The sequence below is a fragment of the Pleurodeles waltl genome, chromosome 5 (genome assembly GCF_031143425.1).
Source record: "Pleurodeles waltl isolate 20211129_DDA chromosome 5, aPleWal1.hap1.20221129, whole genome shotgun sequence".
Lineage (NCBI taxonomy): Eukaryota > Metazoa > Chordata > Amphibia > Caudata > Salamandridae > Pleurodeles > Pleurodeles waltl.
This window is the reverse complement of record NC_090444.1, coordinates 1,095,164,238-1,095,181,643: the sequence shown is the minus strand read 5'-3', so window position 1 is coordinate 1,095,181,643 and position 17,406 is coordinate 1,095,164,238. Positions and strand designations below refer to the sequence as shown.

At 44.4% G+C, this 17,406-nt stretch overlaps 1 protein-coding gene across 2 annotated transcripts in view; it reads right to left on the bottom strand.

The window, feature by feature from the left end:
- Window positions 1-10,731, bottom strand: part of SNX9 (sorting nexin 9) — an 844,750-nt gene extending 834,019 nt beyond the window's left edge. Inside the window, exon 1 of one of the 2 annotated variants that reach the window (XM_069235304.1) lies at window positions 10,495-10,731. In XM_069235304.1, the coding sequence (XP_069091405.1) occupies window positions 10,495-10,506 (12 nt within the window). In that variant the 5' untranslated portion in view covers window positions 10,507-10,731. The remainder of the gene's footprint in view (window positions 1-10,494) is intronic. The other variant, XM_069235305.1, reaches the window with a different exon arrangement.
- Between the last annotated feature and the right edge of the window lie 6,675 nt (window positions 10,732-17,406).

The following is a 17,406-nucleotide window of genomic DNA, read 5'->3' as shown; positions in this document are numbered from 1 at the left end:
TGTGCCACTAACACATTCACAATCATAATAAGCATCTCAACCATAATGTCAGACCATCGCTCCAACATGCATACACACAGATACAGTAACACATACTCTAATTGTTAGTAGCATCCCAAGATTTCTACACTACCCAGTGTTTGCAGCATTTGCAGCCATTTAGAGGTAGGAGGAGGGAAAAGGTAGTGCTGTGTGTCCCTAGTGCTCGGCTTTCATGTAGGCTCGGAAAACAAATGATTCCCAAGCCCCTCAAACAACGCCACCAAGTCATTACAGAGGGGGGTCAGGAGATCTATAGTACATGTAAACCAAGGCTTTAGGACAAAGTTATTGATCCCTTTATCATGGAGACAACATGAAAGCCAAGAGTACATCAGGGTGCAGAAACATGTTGTGAATGGTCACAAGATGGAGGAGGGCTCAAAAAAATCTACTCGACCACTCCCATTGTTGAGTTTTATTCTATGAGGTGGAGCTATTTTTGGATTCCACATGACTCTTCTGGCAAGAGTGGATAAAGAACAGGTGTTCTCCTCAGTAAAAAACTGAATTAGCAATTAAGATGCCTTTAAATCTTATTCTTGTCACATTTGCTCTGCATTCAGAGACAGAGGTCAAAAGTCAGTTTTGTCTTCTTGCAATGCAAATACTTTTCCTTGTGACTGCAGAGTTCCAGGATTTTGTAAGGTGAACTGTCTGACCTATGTGAAATGAAAGCCTTTTGGTATCAGGTTTTTTTCCTAACACACATTTATATAACTAACTCAACTTTACAAACATTTCAAAATATATTTCAGTAGCTGTGAAAGACCATTTTTTCTACTTCTGTGTGATGAAACAAATATTTTAATAGAATGGAAAAAAAAAGTCAGCACTTTACTTGGTGATGTGCAAAAGATAAATGTTTTCTGAAACCCAGTTTTCACAGATTATTGTTAATACACTATATAGTTTTATCAATAAAGCTGCAAGTTAGTGGGAAGGTTTTCTTCTTGGAAATTTACCATCTGTAAATGACAGTGCGCTACCACATCATGCTTCAGTAATATATTTATTAAAAGTGAGTGTTTAAACATAAACTGAGAAACACTCCTGCCCTGCCAAATAGGAACCAGGTGACAACCTGCTGGAGGTATGACAAGGATTAATGTAAACAGGGACAGGCCAGAAAATTCAGACATTATTGCAGCAACTGTAGTGGAACACACCCCACAATGAAGTGTAAAAAATCAAAAAGGGGAGGATGGGGAGGGGGGGGGAGCAAGGGCGACAGCAACAGGAAATAGCACACACATGCAGGTGCCTCAGAGGTGGTGAAAGACGCCAACCCACAACTCCTCTCCCAACCCCCATCCATGCAAGATTACTCTTAAGATCACTATCAAGCTATCCCAAGCAGAGGGAGGGGCAGCTGTTGGCCGAAGGATTCACCACAGCCAGGGTCCCCAGACACACCTCATTTGTCAGAATTTCAAATCAGTAAGGGGCAACCCAGCTGTAGCTAGACAGAAGGTGGCTTAAGAAGTGTCCTTTGGGAGGGTAGCAGGCCGCTTTGCAGAACACCCGCAGGAGACTTCACTGTCTCCCCCCTAGAGGTAATTCCCAAGAAAGAATAGGGCAAGTTCAGGCTCATCCATCAACTGTCCTAATCATCGGGGAAGTCAGTGAAAGACGGGCTCGATCAAGATAATTGCTCTGTGTAATATGCAACAGTGGACAAAGCAGCGGACCTGATTAAAGCAGCAGGGAAGGGAGCACTACTAGCAAAGACTGACACTGAAATCTGCTTTCTGCCTCTTAGTGGTTCACCCACACAGCCATCATCTCCTTGGCTTCACGCTGAACAAGGCTTTCTATTATGACAAATGCAGCCAATGGGCTGCACAATCTCCTGCTCTTAATTAGAGGCCTGCATGGGTTTCTGGAGTGGAAGCTCAGGACTCGATACACAAAAGGGGGAGGTGAACTCACTACCTAGACAACTTCTTATTCGTCTGGAGAAAAGGCACTTTAAGAGTGTGGTGAAATGCTGCAGGCCTGCATGGAGCAGGCAGAGGACCTTGGGTGCCACTAGCCAGAGGAAAAACAGAGGGTCTTGTCAGAAGACTGTCCTTTCTCATGATTGAACAAGACACAGTGGAAAGCGTGAGAAGACTCCCTCAGACAAAAGAGAGTGAGCTGAAGCAGTGCATAAATACACTGACAAAGAAGAAAGCCAAATTGGGTGAGCTGCAGCAACTGCTGGGTAGACTCAACTTTGCGAACAGGGTGAATACCAGCAGGCAGGCCCTTTGCCAGGTGCACAGCTTGGCTGACCAAGGGCCTAACACAAAAAGCATCACAAGGTTTGACTGACATCGGGAGTAAGAAAGGACTTAAAGCAGTGGCTACGTTTCCTTGACAAGTTTAATGGTGCACTGATCTGGTGAGAACCATGGGTGTCAGGTAGGCAGTTGGAGCTATTCACGGATGCTGCAGGGGAGGAGGGCTTTGGTGCAATACTAGGCTCCACCTGGATGGCGTGCACTGGCCTGAATCTTGGCATGATAAAGGGATTAACAGTAACATAACTGTGTTGGAGTTCTTCCCCTTCATGGTTGGCTTCACAATATGGGGCAAGAGTTTGGCCAATAAACAGATCACTCAGGGGTCAGACTAGCATGCGATGGTTCAGGCACTCAACCTGGGGCTAGCACAGTGCCTAGTGGTGGTACGCCTCTTATGCCATTTGGTGGGATGCCAACTTAGGGACAACACAGAGGTTAGTGCTAGGCACATTCCGGGCCATGACAACAATGTGGCCGACGTGGCAGCTCGTTTCCAAAGGCTGAAATTCAAGGAACTGCCACCGAATGTTGACCCGCACATGACACCCGTACCCAAGCAGCTGTGGTGTCTGGTAGATCCAACCTGGTGATGTTGGTGGACAACGCACTCGCTCCCAAGACAAGTATAAGGTATCCTAAGTGTTGGGAAATCTTCAAGAGCGTGACAGGGGCAGCATGATAAAGGTGCTGTGACAGAACAAGGAGTACAGGGGTTTATAATCCGAGTATATTCAGCAGGGAAGAGCAGAGCCTGGGCACAAGCCCACCTCAGCGCTGTAGCCTACTAAGTGAAATTGGCCACAGAGAAGGACCCACACAACTCATTTGTATGAAGGGTGGTAATAAAGGGCTGGGGTGGTTGAGACCCAAACACCAGAATCAGAGACGTCCTACTGAATTCCCTATTTTAAAGAAGTTACTATTGGCACTCCCTGAAGTGTGTGGATCAGGGTACGGGGCGGCTGTTTAGAACATGAGTTACCTAAGTCTTTTTTGGAGCCTACAGAGTTAGGGAGCTCGTATCCCCATCCAGAAATGGCCTGTCTGCAGGGTGAGGACGTAACATCAGTGAAGGATTACATGTTCATACACCTGCGGAGGTCAAAGACAGACCAGGAGGGAAAAGGGAAGATATTTGTGACTGTATCCCCCAAGAGGTGGCGAATGTTGCCCAATGTGCATAATGCGCGAGTACATGAAAAAGAGGGGCCCCACAGGGCCAACCACTGTTGAGGCATGAAGACAGCTCTTACTCAAGCCACTTCCAGTTCATTGCAGCCATGAAAATGGCTTGAGCTAGGGCAATCCCCCCTCCCAATTCCTTAGGGTCCTACTCATTCTGCATAGGAGCAGCAACAACAGCTGCAGCAAACTGGATGAGTGACGATCGCATAAACAGATAGGTTGCTGGGTGTCCGGAGCATTCAAACATTACGTACACCATCCCACCCCCCCCCCCCACACCAGTCTTGATTCTTTTTAGGACAGGCGCTCACTGGGACAGACACAACATATGGATCCTAGGCCACTCACACCTCCAAAGCACAATAGTGGGCAGCAGGCCGAAAGAACTAGAGAGGGTTTAGGGCTGGGCATGAAAAGGGCCCAGCAAATCCCCCACCATCCAGAGCGCAATACATGGGGAGCGGAGACCTGACAGTGGCGATCCACCTGGGGGTGGGGGGAAATGGCCTAGCCTGTCTTGGGAGGAAAGACTTGTTCTGTGGCATGGTGTCTAGGCTTACAGCAGTGGAACGATTACTGCGACCGGCGGACACCCTGTCGTCTGAAATCATAGTGAGGGCAGACTGGAGAGGGGCAAGGGATCGCAGTAATGTGGAAAGGTCAAGGATGAAACTGAACATCTCTAAGGCAAAAGTTTGCAGGGTGAATTCTTGGGGCTTTCAGAGGCACAGGTTCATTAACCTAAGAACACAGGGGAATCATGCAGCAGGCGGGGTTCATTAATCAGGAGTAGGAATGGACAACAGTCAAACACCTGCATTCTCACAGCCAACACTACTCTGTCCACTCCCACTAACACAACCTGCCATCACCCACACAATACAAAACTACAGCATACATTTCTCTCAGTCTTCCAGATACACACTCTCTGCTCATACTAACCAACAACACTATCCGCTGTGTGCTCCACACAGACCACCTGTCATCATAACAATGCCCAAACCCTGCCTTCAAACACACCATCTACAAACACTCTTCCCCTCTCCTCACCAATTACACACAACCATACAATCCCCACATTTCACTCCACCACACATATTACCTCTTCCAGTCATCACAACTAATACTAACTCCCCTGACACACACCCATCACCTCTTACACACCTCATACATTCATCTCCAAAACACATCAACACCCCATCTAACACTCAAATTCCACTTACCAGCACTAACTCACATACAAATCCCTCACCAAAAACAACGACACCAATATCCCCTCTCACTATTCCACAAAAACAATACCGACCACAAACATCAGCACATCAAAGCAACACAAACTTACATTACACTTATCGTCATACCCACTCCCACCCTCAGGACTACACAAAGAATACAAATTCCATCCTATCTCCACCCCTACTTTCTCACTGTTCACAAACACCTACCACAAGCACCCCAACCCAGCAACTTTCATTCACACGCCTCTCCTCCATTGCACAATTTAGAGCCTTACATCATGATCTACATGCTCCTCCACCCCCCCCAACCCATACTCCATCCACACTAAACAAACGCAAACAAAATAAAAAACATGCCACTCATAGCAAACTCGCATCCCCTTGTCTGTTACATAATAAAACTACCCTACAAAAAACAGTAAACTCCTCATGTCTCTCTCAGCCACCAAGTCCACCACCCACACACACACACAGACCCAACAAAATGCCTCCTTAACCTGCTGGAAAAGGAACACTATATTGAAAAGCAAGACTACTGTGAGCCTCAAACAATTATCACAACTAGCAACACTCCTGCTTCAAGCTCACATTATACTACTTACCCTTCTCCTAAACAAAACAACACTACCACTAACACACCTTTTCTAAACTGCCAGCTCATAAATGCTCGATCATTCTCAAAAAACAAGCACCACATCTACGACCTGCTCACAGACACACAACCTGACTTATTATTCAGAACTGAATCCTGGTTGGGAGATGACATGGCACCAGTGTTGCAGGAAGCCGTTCCTCCGGGCTATCAAACCATTACTCAAAACCGTATAGGCAAGAGAGGAGGTGGACTAGCTATTATATTCAAACAGGCAATGAACCTCAGTAAAACAGACAACATCTCCATACAAGGTTGTGAAGCCCTCCTTACCAGATGCCACCTTACTCCAACTTCCTCCTGTAACTTTCTCCTCCTTTACAGACCTCCACCTAACAACTCCACATTCCCAGATGCTTTTCTAGACACAGTCTCAAACCTTATTACACTATACTCCAATCTATGCATTCTTGGGGATCTAAACATCTGGTTTCACAAACCCAATATGCCCCATCCAAAAGCTATCACCACTGGCCTAGTCGCATTGAACCGACATCAGATTGTACACAATCCCACACACATCGCTGGTCACATCCTAGATGTCATTTTTGCTAAGCCTGAACTAGTTACTATTCATAGCATCACGCCAATCACTTGGTCAGACCACCATATGATAACTTTCCGACATACAACTCCACAAATCAACACACCCCACAACTACTTACATACATACATACACCTATCGACCATGGAGCAAACTCAATTTGGATCACTTAGAAACACAACTAACAGCAAACACAGATCTAGATACAATTAATTCTGTGCCAAAACTTTATGAGTGTCTACAGGAAGCTTTTGATATCCTAATAACACTCAGAAAAACTCAACACAAAAAAAGAAAACCAACACCTTGGAGAAACACAGAACTTAAAAAGATAAAGCAACAAATCAGAAAGTTGCAGCGGACCTGGCTCAAAACAAAACAACAGTCACACCAACTTAACAGGATATACAAATCATCAATCAAAAAAGCTAAAAAAAAGATACTACTCAGACAGAATTCAAAATGCTCAATCTATAACCAAGGAATTTTATAAAACTCTCAATGAATTTCGAAAACCTACATGCATGGAAGGAAGTCATCCCACTACTCAAGATTTCACAAACAAATTGACAACTCACTACACAACCAAGGCAGACACATTGGACTCCTATTTAAAACAGAAGAAAACCATCAGCACCAACCCCTTTCCTAAAATACCCTTTAAGAATAATCCAACCCAACCTCTACAGTCCTTCAAACAAATATCCCAAGATGAATTTCTGGATTTGGTCAAAGCAAGCAGACCTTCTGGTTGCCCTTCTGACCCTTGCCCACCACAAATCTTCAAGAACATTCTTCTATCTACTTCTGCTGCCACACCTGTAAGAAGAACCATCAACAACTCTTTAATTTCAGGAACTTTTCCTGTAGACCTGAAAAAGGCATACATACGACCTTTATTAAAGAAAACAAACCTAGACCCGCAAGACCTCAACAACTACAGACCAATCACAAATGGACCTTTCCTGGGCAAATTGATAGAAAGAGCAGCATTCGCCCAAATGTCACAGTTCATTGAAGACAATTCTATACTTTCAGACTTCCAAACTGGATTCCGCCCAGGAAGAAGCACTGAATCAGCACTCATAGCAATCTGGGATGATCTTAAAAACACAGTCGACCGAAATGGAGTTGCTGCACTACTTCTCTTGGACCTCTCGGCTGCCTTTAATACGGTTGACCATGACACCCTAACTCAAAGACTCCACAAAGCCGGCATACAAGGGATTGCTCTCGACTGGATTACTTCCTATCTTCAAAAAAGATCTAATATCATCCACTCGCCCCCCTTCTCGTCCGAACCCTACCTCACAAAAACAGGGGTCCCCCAAGGGTCAATCATCTCACCTTTGCTTTTCAACATCTACATGATATCTTTACCAGAACTGATCAATGATTTCCATCTCACATGCTACAACTATGCAGATGACACACAAATACTACTTAAATTAGAATGCCCCAAAAACATTGAAAACTCACAAGTCTTCAGTTGCCTCAGAGCCGTTGATCAGTGGATGACCTGGAGCCATCTCAAACTAAATACCTCCAAAACAGAAATACTCATATGTGGTGACTGGAAATGTTATGACCCTCTGTGCGTCTGGCCTGACGATCTCGGACCACCTCCTCAATTATCCAAGGAAGTTAAAAACCTAGGAATCACCATGGATTCTAAGTTAACTATGAATGCCCAAGTGGACAAACTAGCACGAACAAGCTTCATCACATTGAAGACTTTACGACGCATCTTCCCCCACCTCGGATTTCCACACAAGGTGCAAGCTACTATCTCACTTGTACTATCCAAACTGGATTACGCCAACTGCCTCTACCATGGATCATCTCTATTTGTTATGAAAAAACTACAACGTATCCTGAATTCCACAGCCAGGCTACTATTACATGTAAAGCCGCAAGCCCACATCTCCCCTGCCTTGAGAGCACTACACTGGTTACCCGTTGCCAGAAGATGCACTTTCAAGCTGCTTTGTATCACCCACAAAGCTATACATGGAACAGGAACGCTTTTTATCAGAAAGAAAATTACCAAATACATCCAAAGAAACCTCTGCTCAAGATTGGCACCCCGCCTTAGAACACCACCATACAAGAAAAAGACTATAGGTGGTACATCCTTCTCCGTCCAAGCAGCCAAACTATGGAATTCATTACCCCCAACTATAAGAGCCACAGATAACTTTCTTGTCTTCAGAAAACTACTCAAGAGTTGGCTCTTTCCTTCATAACCACCATATTCAAACTATGAACTGCATATGCCTATGTTGATAAATATTCAGATTATGTGTATATTTCTATTTATTTATAGTTTCTTTAGAAAATATGTATTGCTACTATGTCATAACAATAAAATACACACACACACTCTTTAAACCTGTTTGACTAAGTATTTTTTACCCATGGTTCTAATTATGTATTGTATGTGCATATGTGTGTGTATTTGTGTGTGTGTGTGTGTATATATATGTATGTATATGCATATTTTGTTTCTGTGCTTGGCATGTTCGTGGATCATTGCATGGCTCCTGGGTGGGTTGTTATACTAGATATCTATGAATTCCTGCTTTCATCTTATCACACCTATCTACTCATCATCATATGTCATGTCTCTATCAAACTATCCTCCATTCTCACTCTGACTCATCCCAAATCCCTTCTACTACTTTCATCTCCTAAATAACTCTGCCTAAGCTCTTCCCTCCGCTTCCACATCTAACTCACCAAACCTCACTCTACTACTGTGACCTCCCACACAACCCTACTAAATTCTCCCGCATTTATCTCACCCTGCTACTATGCTCTCCCTAACCCTTCCACATACTCTTCCCTCCTCCACCCCCCTTTACTCATCCCAAGCCTTTGGGTTGAGTAAATGAAGGATATACTCCCAATTAACACTTCTGGATTTCTTTCCTCCTCCACCCCTCCATTTCTCCAGTCAATCTAACTAACAAACTCTCATATCCGCGGCTCAAATTAACTCATAGTAATACTAAAACTGTACTCATTATTTCCCGATACTAATCCATCACTAATTCTTGTTGGGTTCCAGAGTAGCGTGCTACTCATCGAAAAGAGCTTCGACGCCTCGTCAGGGGTAGTAAGTGCTATATAAATACGATTACAATACAATACAAGTTTTTACTGAATATAGTGGGGGCAACTGGAACAGCTCGGGTTTTCCTAGGTCACCGCAAAAGAGGAGCTGCCCGTGGTGGGGAAAGCCATGTGCAGCGTGCCAGAGGGGATGCACAAACAGCCTAAAAAGCACAATAGCCTAAGAAGAAGAGCCACTCAGATAGTGTTCTTGGGATGCCTAAAGGAATGGGCACGGGGTGCAAGCAATTACCGGCAAAGGAGGCAGCAGCGGGCAGGGACAGCACTTGCAGCCCGGGAAAGGCCAGAGGGTGCCCACAGATACTTGGCTGCAAGGAAAACCTAGCCACCTTCCTGCACTGAAGGCCCGGGTCAGTAAGAGGCTGTGCAAAAAGGCTGGTAACTAGCATAACAATGAAGGAAAACCCAAGGTCTTCAGGACAGATACGCAAATGTGATAACATGGTCTATATGTAAGCTCACAGGTGTCAATGTTTTAAAGAGCCATGTAACATGAACTGTAATAAACTGTGGTCGTTTAACTTACAGAAATGTCTCCATCTTTGTGATTTATGGGAGCGGGGTGAAGCTAACAGAAGGTCGTGAGGTGATGACGGTCACTCGAGGGCTGCGAGGGGTTAGGAAACAAAAACTAGTTAATAGCTGTGCCTCTGACACTTCCAGGGTTCTTGAACCATAACATACTGATCAACACTTAAGTCCCATTCAATGGATTGTCGATAGTGATCATCTGGATAAATTTTGTATTTTTTAAACGTTCTTCCTATAAATTGTGGTTGCTGATAAATTAGTCCTTACATGTTATTTTAAAATCAAACCTTTCCGAAGGGAGTGGTCTATTACTGGGCGGTGTGATAAGAAAGGCGTGCAAGAGCGGTCATGGGCACGAGCTGACCACTGCTGTAAAGGAGTGCATGGCCTCCTGAAGGCGCCCAGTTCCGAGACCCGACAGGGGAAAGAATTGTGAACCCTTTAGCGCTTCCTCAACACACAGACCCTCTCTCTGACACAGGCTCCTCCCTTTACACCTCACTCATACGTAAAGTCATCTAAAGCGGAACCGGAGCATGAAACCAACATAACAAACAACTCAACACTCTGAGTGCATGGGCACCGGGACGAAGCTACGCACACCAACACTGCAGCTCGCCTCGTTCCGGTACCAGGTACAAACTGCAGCCAGCGCTACGGCCCCTCCTTGAATACCCGCCACAGTCACAAGACCACGAGCAGTGCACGCCGCGCCCTCAGCGGGAGCCGCCAGCAGGGACCGTCTCTCGGGGAGGAAGGGGCCGCAGCCACACTCCTCCCCCAGCTCATCTCAACGCAGTGAAAGTTCACTTCAACAAATTGTCAGTGTCAGAAAGACGTGCCCCCTCCCCTGAAGAAGGGGGCGCAAGCGCCTTCTCCTACCTTGCAAGCCATGCTGCTGGGGGCAGGGCTGCGGCTCCGTGCTGCTCCGAAGGGGCCTCAGCTGCTTTTTCTACCGGCGCTGCACAGCTCCTGTCTCGCCGCTCTCCGTTCACCGCAGGCCCCCGGTGACTTGACTCCTAGGGCGCCTCCCACAGGGGTGTGTGCTAGCGGCTCCCTGCTCCGCCAAGCTCAAAGTCACTCGATGGTGGCCTCCGCGGCTGACAGAAAACGCTGACTGGCAGCTCGCGATTACCCCCGCCCGCCGCAGCCTGGGAGCCTCTCAGCAGCGCCCCAGAGGGTGTCTGCCTTTTCCGTGTTTTCCTTTTATTTCGTAGCTGACTGCCTTGCGTAGACTGAGAGAATTCACTGGACTAAGTGCAGAGCATGTGTGCTCGGTTCGTAGCGAAGTTCCCTTCTCCAAAGAGCTTATGAAATCGTGAATTTACATCATCTTTATTCAGTTATGTGTCGACATTCTTAAATACTTCCGGAAAAGGGTGGATTTTTACAAGCTCTACCACTTGCTCTTTTTTTGTTGCAGTATTTTTTTCTCACTTAATTTGTGTATTTTTTTTAATCAAACTTTTTATATATTTTTTTCTAAATTTCTCTAATGAAACTGTGACATGTCCAGCGACCAGATCTCCCTTCACAGGAGCCTATATATTGTTATACCTTCTGAGAGGAACTAGAACCAGAAATGTAAATGCTACTTCGTTTAGCCCTCTGCTCGGCGAAGAACAGCTTTTGGAAGCTGTTGTAGTTCCTGCCGCAGCGGTAGCACTAGCACAGGCCCATGTGTCTGATGAGAGAAGCCAGTGTTCAAATACACTGAGCGCTTTCTAAACATGTTAGAATCACACCCACTTTTGAGTATGACAAACTTTTGCGACCCACCTAGCTTTAAGGGACATGGGGTGGGTTATTTTTCAATGTAATTAAAGCATCATGTGATAGCACATTGTCATTTACAGACCGCACATTTTGTGTTATTTGCACAGCCATACAGATTTACTGGTAAAACAATACTGCTCGCAAATTATGTTGTGGAGAAATTAGGTTTCAGTGAAAATTTATTTGTGCATCACCAAGTAAAGTGTCTTGATTTGCTCTGATCCTATTAAAATCTTTGTTTACATCACACTTCAGAATTACAAAAAAGTTGCTTTCCTAATTGCTGAATGTGTACAATGCATTTACAGGTATGGGCATTTTGTTCCATGTTATATAAAAATTACTTCCTGCAACCTTTCCTTTCACACTTAATGTACCCTAGCAAAATTGTCACATAATTCACTTTACTTTTCTTTCTCATACTGCAAAGTGAGAGGAGCTTGTAAATACCAGTCTCATGTTGGAAAAAAGGCAGCAGGAGACAAAGTCTGACCGTTGTCTTTGAAGTGTAGCAAATGTGGCAAGATAAATACAAAATATAAAGGCATTTTTGCTGAGCCTACTGGTGACCCACCTAAAATTTGCTTATGACCCACAGTTTGGGAAACACTGCTTTAGGCTATTTTAGTGAGTATCATTTTATTTATTTTACACTAATTTTAATTTATTACATTTTTTTCGACTGATGCCACTCTGGTGTTGTCTTTGGTGTCTACAGTTGGGTCACATCACTTCCGGTGATGTCATTAAATATACCAATTAGACCTAAAATTCTGAAAGCCCAAGAGGTCTCCTTGTCCAAACTATGTAACTTCTAAGAAACCTTCCAGAGGTCTCTTTCATAAAAAGTACCAAATGCTGGCAAGTATCCTAAACACAGAAGATCACCCCTCCCTCTTTTGGAAACTACACCATTGTATTTCCCATTTAGCCACAAGTATCAAAATTCAATGGTTTTCATTCAAACATTTTCTGTCTACCATTCCGCGAAAAGTAGGTACATTTGGAGAGTAGTAATACAGCATCCTTAATGTGCCTCTCAAATGTATATTACCAAAATGTCAGAATTTTGCAAACAGGAGCATGACATACAGCTATCCGCAACCCATAGAGCTGGTTCATACTAATAGGAAATCTTCGTTTTATATCACTGCACAAAAAAGCTCCACTAAACAAGAAATCATTCTAATAGCAATCAACTCGCCTTGCTTTACCTTTATTGGGTCACATATTAAGAAAAAATATTTAATTATCAATACAGTAAAGGCAGTGTAAAAATCCCAGCCTGCTTAATGACCACTATACCTTTTGACCTGCTTCGAAAGTCAGACAACACTGAGGCATCTACTGTTTTGCCTACTTCAGACATACCAAAATATTAGATGGGACAAGTAATGGAATTGCAGTGATACAGCAGAAATGCCCTTTGTTGGTGCAGAAAAGTCCCTCACACGGTGACAACGCATATACCTGCTCTGAGTGCAGTGGTGCTAGGACAATTTTCAAGGTGGGGGTGCTGCCATTAATATAACTGAAGTTATAGGGATGGTGAAAAATCCAAGTGTTACACAAAAACAAGTACTATGCCCAGTAAGCAGGAGCAAACTAAGAGTATGGTGGTACATTTTGGTGCACTGGTGAGGTAGCACATCGTCATTTACAGACCACACATTTTCTGTTGGAATGGCCACTAAATTTGCATGGACATGCATTTTTACTGGTAAAACCATACAGCAAAGAAAGAACAATGTGGCCAAATGTGGTTTAAGTGAATATTTATCATTTGTGCATCACCATGTAAAGTGCCTTGATTTATTTTGATCCTATTCAATCTTTGCTTTAACCACACTTAAGAATTACAAAAAATATGCTTCATTTGTGCTTTCCTAATTGCTGATATATTTTGAAATATGTGTATAGTTCATTTGCAGGTATTTAAATGCTGTGTGTTAGAAACACACTGACATCCTACAGCCTTTCCTTTCACTTTCTGTACCCCAACAAGATTGCAGCTAGCTCACGTTTACAAAATCCTTTCACCTTGCAGTCAGAAAAATAAAAGTAAACACCATTTTTCAAATAAGCAGCAATTTGTCAAAAGACATAGCCTGAAATTTGGCCTTTGTCTTTGAATGAGCAGCAAATGTGGCATGATAAACACAAAAGGTAAAGGCATTTTTATTGCTCATTATTTCACCTCTTGAACTCCAGCATAGTTTTCATTAGGGGTGCTGCAGCCCCCCCACATCACTACTTTGTGTCTACGCCTAAGTGTCCCACCTGCAATGATGACTTGATCCCTGGTGCTGATTTCTGTTGTCATGGTCGAGTCTAAATCATGTGTGTGCGCCATGACATAGGCATGTCTAAGGATGAGCGCCCAAAGCGCTACCCCAATAATGGTGAAAGGCTATTTCCTTTGCCAGGGGTTAAGCAGCACAAGTGCGGTGGTGGCAGTATACCATGTAGTGATTAGTGGACATGAACAGGACTTTTTACCTGTCACTGAAGTGAGGCCTACAGACTCGCTTATATTAAAGTTATTCTGCTGCGCTTAACTAATCCTTGGCCTATATCACAATACTATGTAGTGCTGTGCAGTGCAGTGCTGTATTCCTGTGAGCTGAGCGGGTCACATAATAGAGGAAGGAGAGCCAGGCTCTACTGCATACATCTTTAAAGGTGATGTTTGAATCGGAGAGCGGTCACTGTAAGGGGACTAAGCACATCCTAGGAAGGTGATGAGGCTGGTAAGAGAATCATAAAGAATAAGTCTGTGGCTGAGGGATAACCTTTTGATAGACATATCACTGTGACTGCCATCACAGTGTGAACCTCTTTATTTGCTCCCACGGTCTGTTTTGTGGAGCTATCATTTGGAGTTACTCTTGCTGTGTCAGACTGCTTTCTGGGGGAAGGGCAAGGCAGAGGAGAGGGCACTTCAAAAGGAAACAGACCGCCCCAAAACAAAATTCAAAGATTCAGTCCCTATTTCACATTTGGTGTCTGGAAATGGACTATAAGGGGAGCTCAAGACCCCCAAAATTGTCAGCTGTCAAGCAGCCAGTCAGGCTGTGCGAGGAGGGGAAGCTCTGCTAGGGCTAGAAGTTGAGGCCTGTGAGTCTTCCAGCTAGATGAGGGGACATCACCCAGGGACATCTATGACAATTTCTAATTGGAGCACCAGTATTTGCCTGCTTGCCAAGACCAGTGTGCCCTGTGAGGAAAAGGAGATTGCTTTAGGGAGTGAGGACCAGTGGGGATCCCTAGTGATTGGATCATTATAGCGAGGTGTGAAGAAACAGCTGTGCACCGATTCGGGAATTGTTTGTGTGCAGTTTCAAGTCACCACAGGGGGCTGCCATGGTCATCATGACTGCTGTGCTGATCGAGTCGTTGCCCCTGTGCAGTCGGTGGCATCATATGCCAGAGTGGTCTGCTGTGACGTTTGCAGTGCTGATTGGGCTGTCACCCATGTAAGTCAGCAACCCTGTATGCCAGCTGGGGCCACCATGAAGATTGCTGTGCTGATTGAGCTGTTGCTCGTGTGTAATGTATAAGTTGGCAAACTTGTATGCCAGAGGAGGTTGTCATGAAGAGGAACCTTCAGTGTTGCAAATTAGGCTGTTGCCTGAGTAAGGTGCAGATGTGGTGGTCTGATATGCCAGACGGGGCACCCGGAAAGAGACAAGGATCTTGGCCTAGTTGATGCCATCGCCGTTAGGAGAGGCCACTGTGGTGACCCTTGCGGGCCAGAGCCCCAATTGTGGATTGGATTCATAAGCCACAAAAATCCCTTCACCCTACCACCCTGAACTGTGTGGAAGGCCACAGGAAACTTACTTTCACAACAGAGGAGCGCTAAGGACCCCCAGCTACTGCAGAGGTGCGTGTGTGACGACAGAAGCAGACGCCTCACCCACAAGAGAGATCCTTTCAGAGAATACGGTTGGACAGTTTCTGCAGGTGTGGGTAAGTCTAAGCAAAGGACCAGAAAGCCTATGGGGAACTTGTCTGTCAGAAAGCGCTTTTAACGCTGGAACACTTTTGACTTTTCTAACAGAGTCGGAGTGGGAATCCTGAGACTCAGACCTGAATGTCACCTATAGTGAGCGGGGAATAATCACTACCGCAAGTGAGAGGGATGTAGGACTCGGCGTACTGCCTATTAAAACACTAGAGCCCTAACCTCAGGGGTGTTTGTGTATTTTTATATATGCCGTATTTCACTTTGTGGTCGTATATAAATACTCCTTTTGTCATAAAAGAAAGTATTTGACTAGACAATCATTTATTGCACGTATTTTGAGTTGTGAGCCTATGTTCAACCCCCGTGTCTACCTCCTCCCACCCCGATAAGCCTTGGATTGCTCAACCTGCATTACAACTGAGATTCAAGTGCTGAAGGGGTAATTGGCCCAGTTGCTCAGGATCAATAGTATTCCGGGCCCTCGGAGAGTAAAAGGGCTCAACCCCCTTGGTTTGGCTGTGTAACTCCTGCTTGCTCCATGGCCGTCAGAACGGGGTTCTGGCATGTTATAATACATCGTAAAGACATTCATTCAACTTTTCCAAAATCACTTGTCTCCAATTCACACCAGACAAGTACATGCTTCAGAAAAGATATGAAGTGAATTTCAGCAGATGGGTGTGATCCCTCTATGACTTTGATACCAAAAACCTTGAGTGGTTAATTATGTGAATGAGGGGGAATTCCCATAATGTAGCTTGAAGAGAGGTTTGGTATGCACAACATTCATTTGAAGCCTCTGTCATGAATACCAAATTCACTGCAATGAAATAGCAACAGTAGGAAACATAACTTGTGTCCCTCTGTTGATATATTATAAAGGATTTCAAGGCTGCTTTGACAGGGCTCTCTGTGTGCCTGTCAATGCGGTGCTGGCTGTAGCACAGCTTTAGGAGGGATGGGGATGAGGCTGAACATAGGGTGGTAGGGGTTGCATGACAGGAGACCATTGTTTTACATTTCAGACAGGAGAGGCAATGTTTTATATGGATCCCCCTCTACCCTTTTTCCCCATTGTGGCAGTTGAAGGCAGGGGCAAGTTATTTGGGTGGCCCATTCATAACATAAAATTATAGATGTGAAACAATTCATAATGTTTTTTTTTCACTTCAGGGTTCTGAGTGACATCAAGGATAAGTTAAGCTTCACTCTTGTCCATTTGACCTCACTCAGAGCCCATAAGTGAGAAACTTTCCTGTATTTACTTTCACTCATCTCTAATTCTATATGTTATGTATGGCTTACATAGAGAGCCATACATGATTTTCAGTTGCAGCAATACAAAAGATGAAAAACAAGATCTGATGGTCTATATAAGTCAGGGTCCTCTTGCCTAATCATTGGAGAAACCAAGGTAATCTAAGTACTCTATGCTAAGCTAGAGAAAATCTTAATTATCTCTCAGGGAATATAGGAAATAATGAAAATATAGTAATGTGTCAGCATAGCTGAAACCTCAGTAGACGTTCTGCTAGAGAGGTGTTGCAAAGCATAAAGCCACACAAAGGAATAAAGAGTAGAGAGGTGTGTACCCCTCCAGTTATCAGGGAGTTTGCCCTCGTCAAAGATAAGCTGCTCTTGTCTAACTAGGTGAATGCCAATTGAACTTACAGAACCTTCGAGGAATCCACGTCATCAACACCAGTAGTTTTCCACAGTTGAACTTGCCAACTCCCATCAAGTTCTCATCCCAGAAATTGAATATCACATTGACCTTGAGTGTCTCTTGGAGCCTGGTACACAAACAGGAGTCTTTTCTTCTCAGTTTGTTAGCGCTCCTTTGTCCTTGCCAAAGTATCCTCCTGTACCCCACTATATTAGATATACAATATGCGTTTCCAGGGGTGTGGAACTTAATAAAATATCTATTTATTCATGGGAGAGGTGCTTCTTAAATCTACTTGTCCTGTAAAAAAAAATCTACTTGTCCCTTTGGTGCCTTGTGGTGCAGTGACAAATTATGGCTGCAATCCCATTATGTAAGAGCT